General features: G+C 41.6%; 1 protein-coding gene across 3 annotated transcripts in view; it reads left to right on the top strand.

The window, feature by feature from the left end:
- Positions 1-22,815, top strand: part of Adcy2 (adenylate cyclase 2) — a 381,912-nt gene that overhangs the window by 98,520 nt on the left and 260,577 nt on the right. For all 3 annotated transcript variants that reach the window (XM_036206713.1, XM_036206711.1, XM_036206714.1), the window contains one exon: positions 20,636-20,797. In XM_036206713.1, coding sequence (XP_036062606.1) covers positions 20,636-20,797 — 162 coding nt within the window. The remainder of the gene's footprint in view (positions 1-20,635; positions 20,798-22,815) is intronic.

Genomic DNA, 22,815 nt, shown 5'->3' with positions numbered 1-22,815 from the left:
CCTGTTCAGAAGTGTCAGCCGCTATATTATATATGCAAGAGCATCCTCAGCAGCATTTGATAGAGCCTCTTAAGTCTGTCAACTACTTAGAGGCCACTAGAGGAGGAGTGGCTGTACACACTGTGGCACATTCACAAAAGCTGGGCAGCAGTGCACATAGATAGGAAAATAGCAGATAATAAAGGATTGTGTGGCATGACTTAGTTCATATAAAAATTAAAATCATGCCAAGTTCATCTGTGGCATTGAAGTCGGGAGTCAATGTGTGAGATGGTTCACAAAGGGCAATCAGGACAGGTTCTGGGATGCCTGGAATATTTTACTGGTTGGTTTGATTGTAACTGCATTTGCTTTTTCTGTGCAGGTAAAGGTTTTGCACCTTTTTCTAATGCTGTTGATCTTTCTCATGGAGGCCATAGCTGGGAAGAAAATAGAGAGGGGAGGGAATGTGGGCTTTAATGGCTGTGTGGGTAATTACCAGGAGGCAGAAACTCTAAATCAAAGAAGGGAAGCATTTAGCGCATGCCCACTACAAAAGGAACAAAAACACTAAATGTGTGTGTATATGTGATATCAGTATAGTCAGTGTTGCCACTAAACCCAAAATAGAGAAGCATAAATCTTTTGAAATGCAAAGAAACGTAACACAAGAGTGAGGGCAACTTTCCACAAGAGAAAACAGAGACATAAACACAATCTGACATGCCTGGTAAAAACATTGTGTTTGGTAAACTGTAATCTTTCAGTCACGTCGTTAGATCATGCAGTGGGTAAAATGCTCACTGTACAAGAACACAGACTGGAGTTCCATCCCCAGAAGTTATGGCCAGACATGGTGGAGACAGAGGCAAGGGGTTCCATGAGACTTGTGGGCCTGCCAGTCTAGCAAAATCGGGGAGCCTAAGACATTCTGTCATGAAAAATAAGATGGAGAGTGATTGAAAAAGGTTCGGGTATCAGTCTCTGGTTTCAGCTCACACCTGCACATGCATGCACACACACACATGCACACACACACAAATACATATTTGTCCATGTAAATATATGAAGTAGATATGAATGGACCTCACCTGTTCATAAAAGATAAGAACTCTTTCCACTGGATCACAAAAGAAAACCCAGCCTTGATTATTTTTTACAAGAGGTGAAGACAGGGTATTTAAAAGACTGAAAGAGCAGACATGGTCAATTGTATTTGGGTGCTGTATCCCTTTGACATGACTGTCACTGTGAGATGCTATTTGGTTTTCTTAATTTCTGAGCACTCACTTCCACCATGAAGAAAATCAATTGTGGGAGAGTTTGTACACCAAGCAAGGTAGGGTTGGATTATAATCTGAATCACAAAGGGCCAGTTCATAAATCTGCACAATTATATACACATATTCATTCATAGGTAAGTTAAGGGGAATGGTCAGATCTTGCCTGTGGTAGGATTCTGGATGGCTTATGTAGATCTCCACTCTTATGAAAGGAGAGCTGGTTTCCATTCCTTCCATGTCCTGCACAGACATCCTCTCGCTGAGGGCTGCAGAGTTGAAACTGAGAAAAGAGGAAGTTGGAGGAGAATTCATCAGTCAAGATCGATAATAGCAGCATAGGTCACATTGACAGCTCCTGCTGTGATAGGAGCTGACAGGATCCCTTTTCCTCAGGGGCTTCTCTTCCCCAAGGAGCAACGTCATGAGGAAAGCACGAGACAAATTTCAGTGAAAGGATATCCTAGAAAGTACGTTATTGATGTTCCTCATATTGTCAAGATCAAAGACAAGTTAAGCTGGAGGCCCTAAGGATGTTTGAGGACTAAACATCATTCTCTGACAGAAAGGGATGCCAGGTGAGAAGGAGCTCTGAGTGACGCATGAGCATTAATTAGTGGTGACATATCAACTCTGGCTCATCAAGCATGGCAGGTGCACCTGCTAGTGTAAAGTGCTAACAGAATGGGGGTGATGGGTGTGTGCATCTGTGTTACCTTCGCTTTTTATTCTGTAAATAGAAAGAAGACTTTAAAAATACATGATTAAAAATACTTGTTTAAATTTTTTTTAAAAGGAAATGAGGCAGAACCTCCTTAGTTCAACACAAATGTTAAAAAATGAGGGAGTGTTATCCTATCAGAAAATGTAGAAAACCCTATGGAAATGTGGTTGAAGTACACCCTTTCTTCCCCCAGTTGCTTTCGGTCATGGTGTTTTATCACAGCAATAGTAACCCAAAGTCAGACACCTACTTTTATGAGTAGAGAGGATAAGGTGATATAAGAAAATATGGACTGATAAGGACAGGGTAAGGCTCCAAAAATAAGTAAGCCAATGAGTAAGTCCATAAGGAAAAGTAAAGAGAATAATAAAAAAAATACTAAGCCAAGTTGTCAATGATGCCAGCCTTACATATTAAGTGATACTCATTAATAGAGATGGTGTGTTCATTGGAATTGAAATGAAAATGTGTTCATTTGAAGTAAAACGATACTTTGAAATAATGGTCACACTTAACACTCAGCTCCTGGTTTTTAAATATTCTTTCCCTTGATGAAATGAGGGTCCCTGGGGAACTCTTAGTCCTAATTCACAGGTGGGAAAAAAAAGCCTAGTTTGAAAATTATTAGCATGTGCTTAGTGGATGAACGAAGTGTGTAAAGACTCTGAGTTCATCAAGATGTATACAGGTCAGAAGGATGCTCCAGGGTTTAGGAAATTTTACCCAATGTATATTCTTTCAGATGGCTTCCTACATCTTTTTTTGCTAACAAATAATGATTACATTTAAATCCCCCCAACATTAATGATCTACGTTTCCTTCCCTTCTTAGACTTCCTGTTGAGTTTTCTGACATGATATTTAGTGTTTCTGTTGTCATCTGCTTCTAAACAGGAAGGAAGTGGGGAACACAGACCAGCAGCAGACTGGCTGGTCCCACCTGTATCTGTCAATCTCCATCAAAGTGACACAGCCTTAAAGGAGCAGGGGAATTTCCAATCCCCAACATGGAAGATGGGTATTGCTCCTCAACAGAAGAAATTACTTCATTAGGATGTTGATACTTCACAATTAAACTTGTTGGTATTTTTAACCAACAACTTAAAGTTACATTTTTTAAAAAAAATAGTATTATAGGGTTTAGGAATAAATTAAATTTTTTTGATAGAGAATAAAATGATAAAGTTTTTCCCTTCAAAACCTTGGTAGCTAGTAAGAGAACTAGAAGAATGAAATTATGTAAGAGACACTTACACTTTCTTTACCAAAAAAAGATGAGATTCTACCCCCCTTACTAAAAAAATATAAATAACTTCAACTCCTCTATGGAAAGAAAATGGTATAGGGAAAGTTGAGTATGGACCTGGAGAGAGAAGAGATTTTAATCCCACGTTGATCTTAAGCCTGGTTTGGCTAGAAATAAAGACCCGACAAGCTGGAAAACATAGTGCTGTGGTAAACTGGCTTATTTCTCTTGCTTTCAGGATCAAGTTCCCCCTACCATAGGAAGGTTCACAGAAGAGGGCCACATCATACCCATCATACTCGTGAACCTAAATATTCAAGGTTCACACTAAGTGGTATCAACAGTCTGCATTATGGGCTGGGTCATCCTCAACTGGGCTGGGTCATCCTCCATCGTGGCCAGTGGACCTGGGAAGGGGTCACCACAGCAGAAGTGATAAGGCTGAAGGGAAACATCAAAAGCTGTTCTCTAGTCCCAGTGTGTAGATGGGACTGCAGACATTCTTATGGGTAGCTGTCAATAGTAGAGAAAAGGAAGAAAGGAATCTCTGCCAAGGACCACAGACCAAGGAAGAAATTCAGCAGAGGCCTCTCTCTGTGGAACCTTACTGTGCTGTTTGCTTAGTAACAGCCTCTCATCGGAGAGCCCATCTTCTGGAGAAATCCAGTCGTGAGCCTGCGTATCGGCACCTGCTATGGGCATTCTTGTCAGCCAGTAAAAGTCAAGCCTTTGAAGGCCTGGAACAAAGACCTGTTGTCCTCAACTGCCCTTCTCACGTTGTACCATTCTCTTCCCATAGAGACCAAGGGTAGATGGTCGGGCGCTTGCTGCCTCTGCCCTCAGACTCACACAGCTCTCCTTGCATCTCCTGTCTACGACAGCATGATCCTGATGGACAAGGGTGTCAGATATAAAGGGTCCAGCTTGAGGATAGGAAGAGACCGAGGTTGGCCATTGCCCTGGTTAGGTTTTTTTTTTTTTTTTTTTTTTTTAGCTTAACACAAGCCAGAGTCACCTGGAAAGATGACCCCCAGTTGAGAAAATGCCTCCATCAGATTGGCCATTTGGCAAGTCTGTGTGCCACATTCCTGATTATGATTGATCTGAGAAAGCCCAGCCCACTAGGGGCGGTGCCCACTACTGTGAGGTTGAACAAGCTGGTAAGCAATGTTTCTCCATAGCTTTTGCTCAGTTCCTGCCTTCAGGTTCCCACCTTAAGTTCCTGCTCCAACTTCCTTCAGTGTTGGAATGTGATCTATGAGGTGATATAAACCTTTTCCTCTCCAAGTTGCTTTTGGTCATGGTCCTTATCACAGCAGCAGAAAGCAAAGGTAGTCAGAGATTCAATGTGTACTCAGTAGAGATCCTGCTGTGAAATTTTCTGCTCTGAGGCTTTATAGCTGAGATTACCCCTGTGGCATGATTCACCCACAGACTTATCTAGCAGACTATTAGAGGTTTTGGGTAAGTATAAATGGCCCTGGTTCTAGTGGACTTTTACCGATGTGATGGTTGACACAGTTAAAATAACCCAGTACTTGGAATCCGGAGAAGCAAAGTCGGTTTTCGTGAAAAATGGACTCTATCCACATCATCGCATTTCCCTGGGATATTCTCTTTGTGGATATAGCATTTGCATTTTTGAGTTCCTGAGGGCTACCAGGTAAAGCCAGCAGGTAAAGCTTGGTGGTTGTTGCAGCTTCCTGGCTCTCTGGTCCCTTCTGGGTCACTAGCCATTTTAGGATTGAGGTTTATTTCCCTTCACTCCTTTATCATCCAGCATGAGGGCAGTCAGGCATACAGGAAGTGATTTATTCAATAAAGACACCTGATGCTCCTTGGACCATGTCTTTCCAGACAGCACTTACTTTTTCTTTCCCTCTGTATTCATGATAGTGTTACAGACACTTCCCTTGCCCTTAAGCTCTGCTCTCAAGATTTTAAAAATTCTGAAAAGTGTGCAGTGAGTTATGTCGTGGAATACTTAGCAATTAAAGTGCATCCCCACAACAGATGCACACACAGAAGTTTGTACGTGGTAACAAGAAAGCCATCTCTGGACTTCCTTTGCTTCTGTTCATTCTTTCTGATAATTATTAATACACATGGACTTTCAGATAAGACAGGCTGAGCCTCAAATCATGTCACTTCAGTGGCCTGTTAGGCTCATGGTCAGACTGAGCTCACAGGCAAGAGTTGGGACTCAGGGCGCTAATCCCCCCAAAATGCTTCATCTCCAGGTTCAGTCTCTTTATGCAGCAAATAGCAGAACTCTGGACTCTCGCAGTTAGCCATTTACATTGATGCTTAGTAACACTTAGAGGAAGGAAGCATGCTGAGAGGCTGTGCTGGAGTGGGGAATGTTTTCAGGGATCTGCCAGTCAGCTGAGGGCACCACACACTCCAGGAGGAGGCTGGCTGGATACCTGCTCAGTGAACCAAGAAAGCAAGCCCAGTCTTAAAGACAGAATGTTATTTAACTGATCATTTTTTTTTTTTTAAATCAAGGATGGAGATGACAGTGCACAGGGGGAGCCATGGGTTTTTGAAAGAGCCATAGGCTTACAGTGTCCTGAGCCTCCTCTTCAGTGCTCATGGAGCTTTCCTTACTACTCCAGCAAGTACGGCTGCTGTTTGCATTGTACTTGTGATAAAAGGGAAAGATTATTCCATTTCCATTAGTGTGGTCATCTCAACTCACCCTGTTCTCACCAGATGTTTTCCCTAACTCCTGGGACCCAGTGGAGTGCCGAATGTGTGCGTAAGTGTGGTGTGTCGTGGCCATTTCTTAAGTGAAGACATTTGTTTATTAAATAACAAAGTTGAAATAACATATGAGCCATACAAATAAACGGACCCCTCAGTATCAAACTTTATAGGCTCTAAAGTTGAATTATTTCTTTTCTGAACCTTTTTTAATACCTATACTTTCAAAGAAATGGAATTTCCAAAATTTTGAGTGTGAAGTCTTTCTGTTTTGTTAAACCCATACTGCTCTGGAACAAATTACCTATGCAAAGATCAATTAATATGCACTTATTAATATTTAGCTAATAATATGGATTGTTTATCCAGAAATAAATGTGGTGTTTTCTGTTCCTGTAAGTGAATATAAGTTAGTGCGAACTCTGTGGAAGTATGTCATTTGTTATGTGTTTTCATGCTACTGATCTTCATTTCTTTAAATGACATGTTACATGTCATAACAACGACTTAAACCTCAAACTGAATGCATAAAATGATAAGTAGGATGCTGCCATCCTATGGGAATTGTGGGCTTTGTCTAAACATGAGGGTGTGTGGGGTGATAGCCAGATTCCTTGGTGTGATGTGCCTGCTCTAAAGGCTGCCAGTTTCCTTAAGGAGAGAGAACAGGAGTCTGGGCACCTCCACGTAATGCTGATTGGTCAGATCCCAGTGCTGTGTAGGAAACAACTGTGTCATAGCTTCACCCAGTCAATGCTAAAATAGTCTGTCTTACAGCTCAAAGATATGCATTCTGTCTGCTGAGATTTTCCTTGTTTGGCATAAAGGAAAAAGCAAACCAAGGCATGCAGAGCTTGGTGGGTCTCTCTGGAGAGACCCCACTGTGGAATGTGCCGTTCTGGCCTCTGCTAATTTATGAGATGCTGGATGTATAGTTTAAACTGGAATCCCAAAACAATATTTGTTTTTAGATGAATAATTCACTCGTTTTTCCCAGCATGATTTTTCTCATCTGAAACACTGCCCTTTCAGATTAAGTAAATATAGTGTTTCAAAAGAATATAGACATGAATATTCATAAGAACCAAAACAGCGAATATAAATAAAACCCTTTTTGCATAACATTTTTATATTTTGTTTTACAAGTGAGTTACTTTTTCCTCTTTACTTCTTACATGGTATTTTTCAGAGTAATTTCCCAGGGCACAGTTTCTTCCACAAAGCCCAGGTATTATGAGATTGTGCTCATCTCTTTGTCAGATCATTTCATACAGTGACATTTTCCTAAACATCCATAGAGCAGATAACACTCCTGTGTGACACTACCAATTAGACGCAGATTCAACCCAGCCTGGTGCCAAGGACTCAATGCTGTGTTTGTCTGAACAAGTGGAAGAATGTCCAACAACAAGGAAAAATAAAACAAGATTACACATCCTGAAAGTATAAAGCTAGTTCATCCACACAAAATATGCAAACAATTCCTTGGCGTTTTCATGTATAGGCCACGATTTAAAATTTACAAACCTTCATATATGCAGGTGATGCATGGTTATGTACGGGGCACAGAAACAGCCACATTTTTTATTGTGGTTCCCTCGTGGGTGAGGTGAAACAGCCACACTGGAGTGGAAAGAGAAAGACACGGGAGACAGAGAGTTATTGCGACTGTGCTGGTCAGTTTACTGACGGCGGCAGAGACTCCTCGAGGCATCCCTGTCAGGGATTTCTGCGCCTTCAGGGCTTGAACTGCATAGCTGCCTTTTTATTGGAAGGGCTGCCTCTGTTGTCTTTGCACACTGGGCCCACAATAGTAATTGTGAATTCACATCCGAACATTAGTGACAGGAAGGCTAGTGCAGTCACAACAGAAACGGTTACACTCACGGCACAGCGTACCTGCTGCGTGGTTACCACGTGCCATCCTAGAGGCCAGGGGAACTCTGGCCCGTGCTGCCTTGGTGCATACACAGTGAGGACCAGGGAGGGGGTGACGGGGAAGTGCAGCCACTTCTACAAACATTTAAGATCAGAAAATAGAAAGTCATCTACTAGCTGAAAAAAAAATTAAATTACTAAAACAATAGATAAAAATACAATAAAAGTGGAGGCTGGAGAGATGGTTCAGTGATTAAGAATGCTGTCTGCTCTTCCAGAGGATCAGGGTTTAGTTTTCAATGCCCACATTATAGCTAAGGGCCATCTATAATCCCAGTTCTAGAGTTTATGTCTTCTTCTGGCCTCTGTGGACACTGCACACTTATGATGCACAGACATTCATGCAAGCAAAACACCCATACACATAGAATGAATGAATAAATAAATATCCCTAAAGCAGATATTGTTTTTCTCTTAATCATGCAACTAGACAAAAATAAGGCATAGGCCTTTTCTAATAAACAGTATTTCCTGGACTCTGGCTTTGCCCCGGGTCCCACCCAGATGACCCCTCTCTGAAGGCTCAAATGCCAGGAGGAAATGCTGATGGAATCCTCCTCGAGCCCCAGTTCCCTGCTAGTCCATGACTTCTACTCAAATCACACCAGAGAGAGTCATGTGACCAGGTCTAAAGCCAATGCAGAGGGTTTATCCTCCAGTGCTGAAACCAGAACTAGAGAAGAAGACAGACTGAGGTCAGAGAGTACATTCTGCTTCATCTTCCATTAAGAAACTGAGGAAATTTCAAGGAAAGTGGTCTTGTGTTCATAAAGGATTATAGCCAAAAGACCAAGGTCCAAAGAGTCTTTAAGGATCTGAATAGATATTTTAGGATGTGGAAAGGATATGCACTTTCCCGATGAGGAGCAGTAAGGATGGACATGGTGGCCTAATTTCAGACAAAGACAGTCATTTGTTAATTATCTGTGGAAAGTTTTTAGACTTCTGCCTCACAAAGCCAGCTTCCACAGGCCTGACATTCATCTTGTTTGTACCCAGGCATAAGGAAACATAAGGGGGCTTGGAAGACAGCTTAGTCACTAATGAATTTGCTGTGCAAACGTGAGGACCCCATCATGAGCATCAAATAACAATCCTGGTGTGACAGCACATACCTGTAATCTCAGCTTCCACCAGGGAGATGGAGGCAGGAGGATTGCTGAGGCTTGCTGGCTAGCTCACCTCACCAAACAAATATGCTCCAGGCTCAGTGAGAGACCTAACTCAAAAAATAAAGTGGAGAGCAATGGAGGAAGACGCTCCAGGCATGGGCCTCTGGCCTCCACATGCATTCACATACATGTGCATATGTATCAAGGCAAGTACATCCATAAACATGTAGACACACTTTAATACACAAGCAAAGAAAAATAAAAGGAATAAAGTGACAGAAGGAGTTATGGAAAATAAATGGACTGATTTAGAACTTGTCATTCACTGAGACAGTTCATGGGCCTTAAGATACTGGAAGGAGAGTTTGTCTCTCCCAGGGATGAGCCCCATTGTTGGCTATCCAGTGAAGAATGGTCAGTCTTGAAACCACATGCACACTGCCACCAAAGAGTGACACAATGATATGTATGTATGTATGTATGTATGTATGTATGTATGTATGTATGTGTATATATATGTGTGTATGTGTATGTGCACATGTGTATATGTATATATGTATATATATATATATATATATATATGATATAATGATTATCATCTTGAGAGTGGGGGGATGGGAAGAGCTTGAGGGAAGAAAGGGGAGGAAAAAGTGATGTAATTTTATCTTAATTAAAAACATTTAAAAAGAAAATTTTAAACGTCTATGTAATATATATGTACACATAGATATGGTATTATACATATAAATGATAATATACATATATACATATAATATATTCATATATAAAATATACATTATATTATATATACATTTATATAAAATATTATATATACCATATGTGTGTATGTGTGTATATATATTACTTATACATATGCATATATGTATACACATATGTATATATGGTAAGACCAAATTGGGGAAATGACTATAGGCCAGATTAGCATCTTACTGATGTAAATTTTGAGGACCAGCCTTCTATCCTCCCTAAAGGAAAGGGGCAGTGGTGGATGCTGAGAAATGAACCACTTACAGTGCAGGGGGTTATTTGGAAACTGTATCAAGTAAAACCCTTTTGAGAATCAAAAGATCAGGAACATTGTATCAGACGAGGTGTCAGTGGGAGTTCTGCTCATCAGCTTGGAGAGGAATTCCTTTCAGCTCCTGGTTTCCGAGGTTCCCATCTATGGTCACTGGTCTTCCATGGCCTGTGGTGAAGCAGCACCTTTTGGAGGGGCTGGGAGACAGGGCAGGTGCATACCCTACAGTGGCAGAGAAGCAAAGAGACAGGGAAGGATCTAGGGTCCCAAAATTCCTTCCAGTGGCACAGTCCAGGAACATAATTTTCTTCAACTCAGCCCCAACCACCAAAAGTCCCAACACCTCTCAGCGGTGACATGGGCTTTGGATCAAGTCTTTAAATGAGGGATGTTCACATGCCAGACTATAGTACCTTCATGGACAATGGAATGTCTCGTGGGGTTTAAAGTTAATATAAATACAGCAAAGGAAAGTGTGAATGTGGGGTTTAGGGTGTAGGTCAGTGGTTGAATGCTTCTCTAGCCCAGGATTTGATCCCAGCATTGAAAATAACATAGAAAATGTGAATGGTGGAAGGCAGGATAGAGACAGCACACTTAGGTGGATAACCAGACCCAAGCAAGGCTGCCTCTCCTGCTCTTCTATTTTATTAAGCTTTTTAAAAAATTCATGATCTACTTCCTACTTGTTTCAAATTAAAAAGGCACAGAGAAGTTACATTGTTTTACATCCCATCATCAATCTCTCTAATACTGCATACCATTTTAAAGAGAATAATGAAGGCCATCCTGTGATTCATGATTTTATCATTACCATTTCAAAGCCCAGGATATCTGTCAAGGAGGATAATGTGTTCATTTGATTCATAATATAACACTTAAAGTAATGTTTTCAAGTCCTAGCAGGTTGGTGTTCCAAAGTCTTGGTTGAAGGTATGGAAGAAATAGATCCTCTTATATTAATTATCTGGTCATCAATTTGTCTTAGGTTTGTTTTGTATTGCTATTATAAGGGAGATTTTTGTATACATTAATGTAACTATAGTGAGCATGGGGATTACTGAAAAATAGAATGATCTATAATTCAACAATCCCATGCTTGTGTACACACAAAGAACAAGAAGCCAGGGTCTGAAGAGATGTCTAGCCTCCCCACTGCAGGCTGATGACTAAGGTGGATCAGCTTGAACTTCCATCAGTAATGGAGTTGATATGATAAGATAAGAATATGCCAGTTTAAAAAAAAAAAGACCTGGCTGTGATGGGCCATGCCTTTAATTCTACCACTCAGGAAGCAGAGGCCGAAGGATTGTCTAGTGTTAAGGCCATCCTATGGTATGTAGTGAGTTATAAGCCAGCCTGAGTGACAGAGGGAGATTTGATCTTAAAAGAAAAATGTGATACATTGGAGTAACAGCTTAGAAAAGAAGAAAGCCCTATCATTTAGGATAAGGCAGATGAGTGTTGGGAATGTTATGTGAAGGGAAATTAGTCAGGCATAGAAAGGGAAGTACTGGCTGTTCTCATATGCATGACCTAAAACCCTAAACTCCTCCAAGTAAAGAGTTATCAGTGCAGAAGACATGCCATGTAAGAAGGTGGTGCCTCATAGCACCCCTCCCTCTGTCCTACCATCTCTTCACCCCCTCTTCCACAGTGTTCCCTGAGCTTTGAGGAAAGAGTGTGTGTGATAGGTGTTACATTTAGGGCTGGGCACTCCCCTGCCACATATTCTCTTCATTTCAACCAGTTGTGAGTCTCTGTACTAACTGCAAATGGAATCTACTCTAATGAGGGGTGTGGTGTTCCTGTAGGTAAAAAGATAAATATTTAAAAGGTGGTTTGAAATGACAGACATTTAGCCAAATGATTGAAGTAGGTGCTCCTCTAGACTTATGACTTCTCCAGCTATGGGTTCTGGGTCAGGCATACAGTATCAGGCATGAGTTTCCTCTCAGAAGGCAGGTCTTAAAGTCAGTCAGAATAGAAGCCACATATTTTCTTTCAGGGCCTCAAGTGATTGATGGATTAAGTCCTTAATAGTTTCAGAAGTGGCATTACTGCAAGATGGTAAAAAATAGGAAGTGGGCTTTACTGAAACAAGTGGGTCATTGAGGGAATGCTCTTGGCTCTGGGGGTGGCCTGAGCCCTCCTGTTGTTCAGCTCCCCTGACTCTCTATTTCCTTGCAGCTGTGATATAACTACTCTGCTCCCACCACAATGGACTGATGCCCTTGGAGCCACAACGTAGAATCCCTTTCTCCCTCAAGTTGCTTATGTCAAATATTTGATCATAGACATGATAGAATTAACACAGATGTTTTGTCTCTGGCTTTAATAGAAATCATTATAACATTTCATAATTGCTGTGCTAATTTACATTCCCAGCAGTCATATATGGTGTTTTCTTCTCCTTCATCCTGGAGGGCACTTGCTGCCTTCTGTCTTTTGATATATATGTCTATGAGATATAAGATAGTATCTCCATGCACTTTTTTTCTATTTCCCTCTGGATCAGTGAGGTTGAACTTTTTCTGTACCACCTCTATTGGCCATTTGTATATTGTGGTTTGAATAATTCTACCTTTACTTTGGGGGAAATTAGCTATTTTTTTTCATTTATAGTTAGAATTTCCAACAGCAATGAGATACAGTGTTATATCCTCATATTTTACTTAGAATGGTGTAATTCTATAGTTTGAGCTCAAAATTTGTTCCTTTAAAAATTAGGAAACTGAGGGCTGGAGAGAGCAAGCGCGCTCAACCATTAAGAGGACTGACTGCTTTTGCAGAGGATGTCTTTGATGCCCAGTATCCACATGGTAGCTTGTGACCACCCATACTTCCAGTTCCAGGGAATCTGTCTTAGTTACTTCTAAGCTGTCATAACACAGGATGACCAAGACAACTGGAGGAAAGTGTTTATTTGGGGTTTACTGTTTCAGAGGGTGAATCCATAATCATCATGTCAAGGAGTATGGTGGCAGGCAACCAATTATGGCATTGGAGCAGCAGCTGAGAGCTCACATCTCAATTCACAAGTAGGAGGGAGAGAGAGCTAACTCAGAATGGTATGGGCTTTTGTAATCTCAAAGCCCATCCTCAGTGACACACCTTCTCCAATACCTCCTAATTCTTCCCAAACAGTTCCTCCAACTGAGGACCAAGAGTACAAATTTATGAGCCATTGGATGGCTACCCACTACATAAGCCTGTGGGGACAATTTTCATTCAATTCACTGTTGTAGAGTATTATTTTAAGATGTGTTACTTTTGTTTATGCTATGGAACATTTGTTTAATGATACAAAGATCTGTTGCATTCTTTTATGTTGCATTTGTTTAACTCTGTAAAGCTGTATTACTTTGCCTGTCTAAAACACCTGATGTTCTAATAAAGAGCTGAACAACCAATAGCAAGATGGAAGAAAGGATAGGCGGGGCTGGCAGACAGAGAGAGTAAATAAGAGGAGAACTCTGAGAAGAGAGGAGATCTAGGATCGAGAGGAGAGAAGGAGGAGCACTCCAGGGGCCAGCCACCTAGTCACACAGCCACACAGCCAGACATGGAGTAAGAGGTAAAGAAAAGATATACAGAAATTGAAAAAGGTAAAAGCCCAGAGGTAAAAGCTAGATGGGATAACTTAAGAAAAGCTGGCTGGAAATAAGCCAAGCTAAGGCTGGGCATTTATAACAACGAATAAGCCTCTGTGTGATTTATTTTGGAGCTGAGTGGTGGACCCCCAAAGAGCAAAAGAGCCAAAAGGGTGAAAAAAAACCAACAACTACAAACCACCGTAAGATCCAATGCCCTCTTCTGGTCTCTGATGGCACCAGATATGCATGTGATACACATGTATTTATGTAAGAAAAGCACTTGCATACATAAAATTAATTAATAAATCTAAAAACAAATTAAGAAAACAAAATACTATGGTATTTCTAATGTCTCAGAGAATATTTGAATAAATTATAATTTCAATAGCTCTGTTTCTAGTTATAAGAAAAATAAAAATTGGATTTTCCCCTATAACTTCATTCACATAACAGAAATGTAATTCACTCTCTGGTGGTATTTCCTTGAGAACCCCATTGCATTCACAACTGTTCTGAACTATCCTGTGGATTAGTGGGTTCACACAATATAGAAGAGACTGGAAGTTCAATAGAACTTCAAAAAGAGTTGAGGCATGATTTGATTTTTAGAAACCTCCATTTTCCAAGATAATATGGAAGTGTTGTGAAACTTTTTTCACATCATGGAGTTCTGATAGAATATTAAGCCATAGCCTATAATCTGCATGCTTTGCGGCAGAGGTCAACCAGTCATGTCACCTTGTGTGTTAGTCATTGTTCCATGGCTGAATCAAAATATCTGAGGCAAATCAGTTTTGGAGGTAGAATGTCTTATTTTCCCTCCTGGTTTCCAAGTTTCTGTCCATGGTCAACTGTCTCCATTGTTGGGGACCTTATGGAAAACTGAACATCCTGGCAACTGGGAGAACAGGTAGAGGGGACTGCTCCCCTGATAACTGACAAGCAAAGAGAGAAAGGAACTGGGGTCCACAGATAACCTCTTAGGACATGCCTCCCAGTGAACTGTAAACAATACAAGACCCTAATTGTTCATCTCTGAACTTACGATCAGTCATGACCTAGCCATTACCTAAGACCCACCACTGGATATTAACACCTGGGAGTCAAATCTTATGATACAAATTTTTATGGGTTATTGCATTTCTAAGCCACAATGACTTGGTTTCTTAAATGTAAATAATCTTGATATTGTAGACACTTGGCTTCAATGCCTGATTTGGGAATGGAAGAGGAATGTAGAGTAGAGGCAAGTATTTGAAATCTAAATACTAGTCTATTCTATAGCACAAATTGATACCATGAGTTGAATTGTGTCCCACAAAGTTCCTACCCTCAGTATCTATGACTCTCACTTGTTTGTAAATCTAGTCTTTCCACATATAACCAAGTTGAGAGCTCACCCTAGAGCTAGGGTATACATCCTAAAATCCAGCAATTGGTGGTGTCCTTAGCAAATGTTGGCAAAGATGCATAGAGAAGATGTCAGGTGAAGGTACCCACAGATAGCAGGAGAGTTCCCTGGAATGGTGCCACCAGGAATGGAGCAACATGTCTTCTAGCAAGTGGATGCCCAGTTTGCCTGGTGCTGTAAGAATTAGGAGAGCAAATATTCAGTAGCATCTTCCATAGTCACCCTGGAAGAACCCAGCCCTGCTGGAACCTGCATTTAAAATTTTTCATTTTTCAACAATGAGAGTGACTTTTTTGTTGACATTCTTTGTCACTGAACATGTGGTAATTTGTGATGACAGATATCAGAAGCTCATACACTTAGCATATGACATAAAATAAATTAATAGATGGTTATTAATAAAAAGTGGTTAAGCCAGTGATGCTCCCAACTCTAGATCTCTCCAGACTGGCAAGAGTCAGTCTTAATCCACAGAAGGAAGAGTTAATCCATTCTGTACATATATACACAGTGGTGTCCCTAACCCATCATTTCATTGCACAATTTTGATCTTGACATTTCAAACCTTCAGCTCAGGGTCTCCTAAGCACTAGGAGACTTTATACCATGAGATGGATCCTTGCTTTTTGCAAACTGGGCAAAATCCAGATAATGACTTTCTCAATGAGAAAGGCCACTGATTTTCAGTTTTGATCATACTGAACTCTTCCAAAGGGGCTTCTTTTTTGTAAGTTTGTATTGTCAGTAGCACAAAGCATTGGGCAGAATGAGCCTGTCTCTCCTCACTGGTATGCTATGCAAGCAAAAAACATACTGGTGGGCTTGAAAGTGACCAGCATCTTTGAGCCTAACTTCTGAATCCAAAAGTGCATGGGCAGCCCAAGGAATCTCAACTATTAGGTTTACTGCCCAAAGTCTAGGGCATTTCTTTCCTTCTTGACTGCAGTCTTGGGAAGTCTTTTGTGTAGGATTAAGAAGCTGCAGGGATTGGGTGGGAGAGAAGATGCCATGCTAGCAGCCTGAATTCCCTGTGAGCAGGGCTTGCTCCTTGATTAGTATCTGCTGTTGCCTGCCATGGGCATCTGGCCAGTGTCTGTCCAATAGACAGTTGCAGGGTTTTTTTTTTTTATGTAATTGATCCATTAAATAGAAAAATGCGAATTCAGAAATCAACATGTTGATAGTTAATGATGAGGCCAATTAGACCAAAGAGAACAGTGAGATGTTTTAGAGATGCATTTTTTTCTTAGTTGATGTCCCTGGGCAGATGATCTTGTGTCACACTGGCATGTATAATAGACTTTTTGTGAGGACAACAATTTATGTAGCAACTGCCATGTCAGGTGCAGCCCTTGACACTATGGTTTTGGCTCTGAGTAAACCAAGCCTTTGCTCTCAAAGGGTCATTATCCTTCACTATATGGGACATCATTAATAGATAAGCATGATAAGTAAAGTTGGTGAGGAGGACTAGAGGTATGGAAGGCAAGAACTTGTTATATCCTGCAGAGAGCAGAGGAGGACATCATCCATGGAAAGAAAGCTTTAGGTCTTTACAGTCAGAAGCACAAACCTTGCAGTATTACCTGGATAAGAGAAAACTAGAATGTTGAAGCAAGGTGGATCAGGGAACACATATTAAAATCAGCTCACGGGCCCTGGTCTTGCTAGGGAAGATGAGCACTAAGGGAAAGTATGCTATAAATGGCAATGCACTTATTAACTATAGAATACTTTGAACCAGTAAAAGGAATATATTCACATCTATAGACTTATGCCACATGAAGATTTCAGTTTTAAAAATCAAACTGATCAGTAATGTTTATAGAAATAACCCCCTTTCATAAACAATATTAACAAGACAGAGCAAGGGATATATGGCCTCGGTACAGGTTGAGATCAGCTGAGCCATGCTTATTGACTTGGAAACTAAACACTATACATGTGTAACAATTTCTTACTTAACTATAGGTCACCTGAGATCTTCTATCCCCACTTCCTGACATGTCTCATCCCATGACTGTCAGGGAGAAAGGGGGACATGACAAATTATGCTGTGTTTTTTTTTTTTTTTTTCTATGCAGAGAATCCACACTAGTTACGGATATACTTCAAAGTTAGTTGTGGAACCTCCCCTAAGTGAGAAGAAATAGTGGTAGTACGTTGAACCAGATGCCCAGAAACATGGAATGGAATGGATACAAACAAGAAAGGATTCACTCTGGTATCCTTGTTCAGATGGCAAACGAGGGAGAGTGGGTTATATAAACTACATTCTTGCCAAGTGGAAAGGCCCTGAGACGGTGTCACTGATATAAGGACAGAATAATAGTCAGACACCAGAAATGTGGTAGCGGGGAAGTCCAAAGCCAGAAGACAGCATGGCTAAGTATAAGCTTTGGTAGTGTATGCCTGAGTGATTGGAGACTGCACTGTCACCAGATAAGTGAGTTGGCTGCAAGCAGAATGGGTCAGTGAGTACAGAGAAAAGCTCTGAAGGCTAGAAAGTTGTGGAGCTTAAGGGTCAAGAAGATGTGTAGGAAGACGTGTGTGTGTTACAGAGGTGCAGTGAGGATGTATACTTGTGACCGCTTTATTGACATGAACATGACCATGGCAGATACTGTACTTCTGGTGTTCCCAGAAGTCCCCAGAACAATGGTCTTGCCTTTATTTTCAGTCTCTTGTCAAACACAGAGCCAAGAGTACAGCTCAGAGGAATCTTATGTCCCCATGGTAACATGGAAACCCTAGAGATTGCAAGAGAAGTTTCTGGAGCATTTTACCCACATGTTCTTTAGGTGTGCCAGCTCCATTTAAGCTTTGCATATGGTGCTCACTGGAGATGGGTTAGAAAGTAGACCTCACCATAGGAGAACTTTTTGAGATTAATGAGGCATAAGGACAATTCCTCCAGAAGACCTGAACTTAACTTCCATCAGCCAAGTCATACTGGTGTATTCTGCATGGGTATCTCTGCCTGAGCTCTTGAAGCACCTTCACTGGAACCCTGGACTTCATTTGGTGAAATTGCTTTACCTCATCTTTTTAAAACCATCTGTACTACGTTAGCCCTCAGCAAATGCTGACAAAGGTTGTTAGTGAACTGGAAAGATGGTTGTCGGTTCCCTGACACTTTCTTCATGTTCTGTCATCAAGAAAATATCAGGAGGGAGCTAATCCCTTTCTGTCTGGGCAGATCACTGCCCACTCCATGAAATGCTCCTGAAAGCAGTACTGGGTCTCTTCCACACTCTGTATCTTCATATGTAAATTACCTAAGGTCAAGCTTCTGCCTTGGTTTCTTGTTCCCTGTACAGAATAGGAAAGCCAGAATGTGTCATGCTGACTACTAATGCTTTGCTGAAAAACATCTCCATAGTCTTTTATTTTGAAGAGGCAAAAGAAAAAATATTTGCTAGAAAAAGTATTGCTATGTTAATCTGCTCACCCACATTTTTTATACTGACAGCCCATATAAATATAGCTTGAAGGGGAGGAAGCGGGGGCTTGAAGCAGATGGCCCACACTAAACTCGGGCTTCCTGAGGACTTCTGGTCACTTTGCCCACCCACGGTGGCTTTCTCCTTGGCTGTCATTCCATGATGACAGAGCTCGCAGCAAATAAAGATGATTTAGAGGCCATTTCATTGTCTCTTCAGAGTGGGGCTGGGTGGGAAGGGCGGCCCTTCTCTCAGCCGTGAAGACAGCTGGCATGCATGACAGACTCATCCCCTCAGTTGTAACGGCTCAGAGCTATGATTGAGACACCTCTCCTCCCTCTCCAGGAGCTTCTGCATGTTTGTGGAATGAATGGATGCCCCATTTAGAATGCCCAAAGGAAATGAAAGGATGTGTTTTAGGAACTCATGTTTATTTTTAGGCTGTAAACTTCTCTTCTGTGTGTTCTTTCAACTGTGACAGTAATACAAAGACAGTAGGTAAGATGCCATCCTGGAGCCATGGCATGGAGATACACAGGCCTTTAAGTTATAAATGTGGTGCAGAATGGGCAGGAACTAGCACTCTCTGGGCTGCACTGTCTTTGAGTCTGTAGGGAGCAGAACCTCAGAACCTGGTGCTCATGTTGGGAACTTACAGAAAATTTGCACCAGAAAAGCTGTGGTGATATGTTCATGTCCATCCAGCTGATTGGGCCTCTGTGTCCTCTTCAGATGTCACTGGATGCTGCAGTCATATGTCACTCTATCTCCTGAGGTCCGTGACTTTAGGCTCTCTTGCTGTAGTTATCACCTGCTTACTCTCTCTGATGTTCTTCATCTCTGGCTCTTTTGTAATAAAAATATTCCTGTTTTAATACCTAGTAAGCATTTTTATTTCCATCCTAAAAGTTTCTCTAAGTGGTTTTATATCAATTGTTATTATAAAGATCAAATTCATGAAATATAAATTAGCCATTTTAAAATGAAGAATGTGGTAGCATTTGGTACATTCCCAGTACTGGGCACTAAACATCTCTGTCCAATGCAAAAGCTTTTTCTCTCCCCCCCCCAAGGAAGTCTGTACTTGTTAGGCCAACACTATACTTCTCCCATCCCACAGGCCTGCACACGGACCTTGCCAACTGGATTATCAACATCTGTTTCCTATCTCATGGATTTATTTATTTTGCATAGTTTATATAAATGAAATCATGCAATACAGAGGTGTTGAAGTTCCTCCATACTGTACCATGTGTCAAGGCTTGAATCTATATTATTCCTGAATCACATTCTGGTGCATAGGTATGACAGGTGATATCCATCCATTGATGGATATCTATGTTCCCATATTTTGATTGATATGCAAATTCTGTGATCAATATGTGTGTGCATAGATTTCTCTGAGTAATTGCTTTCAGTGTACCAGGGAGTGAAACTGTGGGATCAGATGGTCATTCTATATTTAAGCACCTTGCCAGGAAGTGCTGAACTGTTCCACAGCAGCTGAACCAATGGCATCCATGCCCTTTGTGTCTACCTTTGCTAACTGTAAAGCAATGATGCCAAGCCCCAGTAATGCCAGGCTGACTTTGCTCTTTCACACATGTGCCCCTAAACCCAATCTCATGTCTGCAGTAGTTCGTTTACTAAAAGTTGAAGACCCACACAAGAAATCTTTTTTCCCCATCACAGTGGCTAGTTATGTTTTACTTTTTCCCTTGTTAATCTGTGTATATGCATTCCTGTATGCATGCTATGGCAGATGTGAAGGACAAAGAACAACCTCAGGCCTTGGTTCTTGACTTCCGCCTTGATGGAGTCTCTTGTTTGGCTCCACTACCCACGCCAGGCTAGCTGGCCTGTAAGCAAACTTCCAGGTGTCCACTTCTGGTCTACAAGTTTCCAGTGTCCACTTTCTGTCTCAATGTAGGACTTTGTGACTACCAATATACAGATTTACATGGTTCCAGGGATTCGATCTCAGGTCCTCACACTTCCAGGGCAAGTGCTTTGCCCACTAGGTAGACTTGGTTCTCTGCTATAACTCAGTGAGTCTGTTCCACCCCATTTTGTGATGTAGTTTCTCAAATGAGCGTGTGGTTGTTGTCCTTTAATATTAAGGGAACCGGGGTTTTCTGAAACTGTTTTTCTTCCCTCTGTAGGTGTCTTTCTTCCTCTTTATCATCTTCGTGGTGTACACCATGCTTCCCTTCAACATGCGAGATGCCATCATTGCCAGCGTCCTCACCTCCTCATCCCACACCATAGTGCTGAGCGTCTACCTGTCTGCAACCCCAGGGGCCAAGGAGCATCTGTCCTGGCAGGTGAGTGCCCTTCCCGATGGGCAACAGTGGCCTTTCCCTGCCCTTCACAGCATCAGTGGGAGAAGCCAGGTGCCCTCAGGGTGTCCTTGTTGACTTCTTTCCAGCAGCTGCTCCTTTTCTGTTCCTTGACATGGTCTGCAAGGGCTGCTCAGCTCTGGCCTCCTCCACTAGTCGCGTCAATAGTCACTTAGCCATTAGCAGCAATGAAACAAATGTTCAGAGGATAATTGGGGATGGGGACACCCTTTTGCTGATTGCTGAGTGGTGATATGATTTTGGAGGCAAAGGTATACATTAACATCTTACTATGTGCTATAATTTTAGGAGTCTCACTTTTAGGATGAAACATCATATGATTTGAAGCATAAGTCTCCCCAGCCCGTCTCTTTGCAGAGTAGAAAAAGAACACTTCTATTTCTCAGTCTTCTGGAAGATCCATGAGCATTAAAAAGCAGTTCTTTAAAATGCTGTAGCAGCAAATTTGTGTATTGCTAATAGGTGGCATTTCAAGAAGCCATTCTATTTAATTAGTTAAAAGCATTTTAAAAGCTATTTGATTTCCTATTATGTGTATTCATAAACATTAGGGTCAGTAATTTGGAGCTATTCCTAACAGCGACTGTGTTTTGTTTTTTCTTTTACCTGAAAAAAAATGTATTATTTTAATGTCTGGGGGTAGTTGCAACAAATGCATCCATAGCATAAAATATACTAATGGATACAAGTTTCAGTGATGGTGAGCACTGTGCCTGTAGAAAGGGTGTTTTAATTTTGGGTTGTGATGGCATTGAACCAAAGCCTTGGAATGTGTTAGGTAAATCCTCTAGTGCTGAGCTGCATCCAGACTACACAAAGGGGGTTTTAGATATGGCAACCTGACCTCGGCAGTGAGAGAACCAGGTGTGTGTGTGTGATGAAAGTGTATGGCTTACTTCCTGGTTTCCAGGAAGGAGTGAGATAGTAAAGAAGGGCCTGGGAACAAAACATCAAAGGCATGCTCTCATGTCCTCATGCCCTTATGCCCTCAGTGACCCACTTCCTCTAAGAAGCCACACCCCCTAAAAGCCCTTTCACCTGTGAACCCATCAATGGTTTAACCCCTTCCTGAAGTTAGCACTCTCCTTATCCCTCCACCTTTCACCATTCACTATGCTCTGTTTTCCCCATTCATCTCTGCTCTGCTGTTTAGGGGGTCAGCCTTCAACACAATAGCGTTTGAGGTCATGATGCATAATAGCGGCTTCTGTCTGCATTGAAAGCAGAGGTGATGGTCTTTCACTACACTGTGTCCTGAGGCCGCACCTTCTGAGACCAGACAGAGGTCAGACAGCACTTTCTCAAATGGATGACCGAAGGTGACGTACATCACTGTACAGTGTTTAGTTGGTAAATGAAAACCACACACATTCAAGCCGCACAGCACATTGAGCTGATACGCAAACACACTGTGTAAGGATCATTAAGCAGACTAGTTTACATACCCATCACTGCACATGCTGTATGTTACATGTAGAACTTGTTCCTCTTATTATTTGTGCCCTGTGACTCCCATCTCCTCACCTTCCCCAAACCCTAACTCCATGCAACTCCCATGCCATTCAAGGGAACAATGATCCCACTGTGGCCCGAAAAGGTTTCAGAAACTTCTGTGTACAGGTTCCACCCAGGGTTTGCTCCCTAGTTCTTTGCTGCATGCTGCCCTCTGCATCTGTGGGTGATTTGGCCTTTTTCCTACCAACAGTAGCACCATGTTTACTGTTGGCACCTGGAGCTCCATGTCCTGGGTGGGTAGCCGTGTGCAAGTACAAAGTCTGCTCAGCCTGTTCCAGACACACTGGAAAAGCTGCCCTCCGGCAGTGGTTCCCTTAGTGTTTCATGGTTTGTGGTAGCTGTGTGGTAGGGGTCTCCACTGGATACATGCTGTCATCTTGTATTACATCTTGGGACAGAAAGCTTCAATAGTTGACAGAAAAATTGGAGTTATAAAGATAGGAAAATTCAATGCTTTACAAAGAAAT

This window comes from Onychomys torridus, chromosome 15 (assembly GCF_903995425.1).
Source record: "Onychomys torridus chromosome 15, mOncTor1.1, whole genome shotgun sequence".
Lineage (NCBI taxonomy): Eukaryota > Metazoa > Chordata > Mammalia > Rodentia > Cricetidae > Onychomys > Onychomys torridus.
The sequence above is the reverse complement of the archived record's forward strand: the minus strand, read 5'-3'. Positions and strand labels throughout refer to the sequence as shown.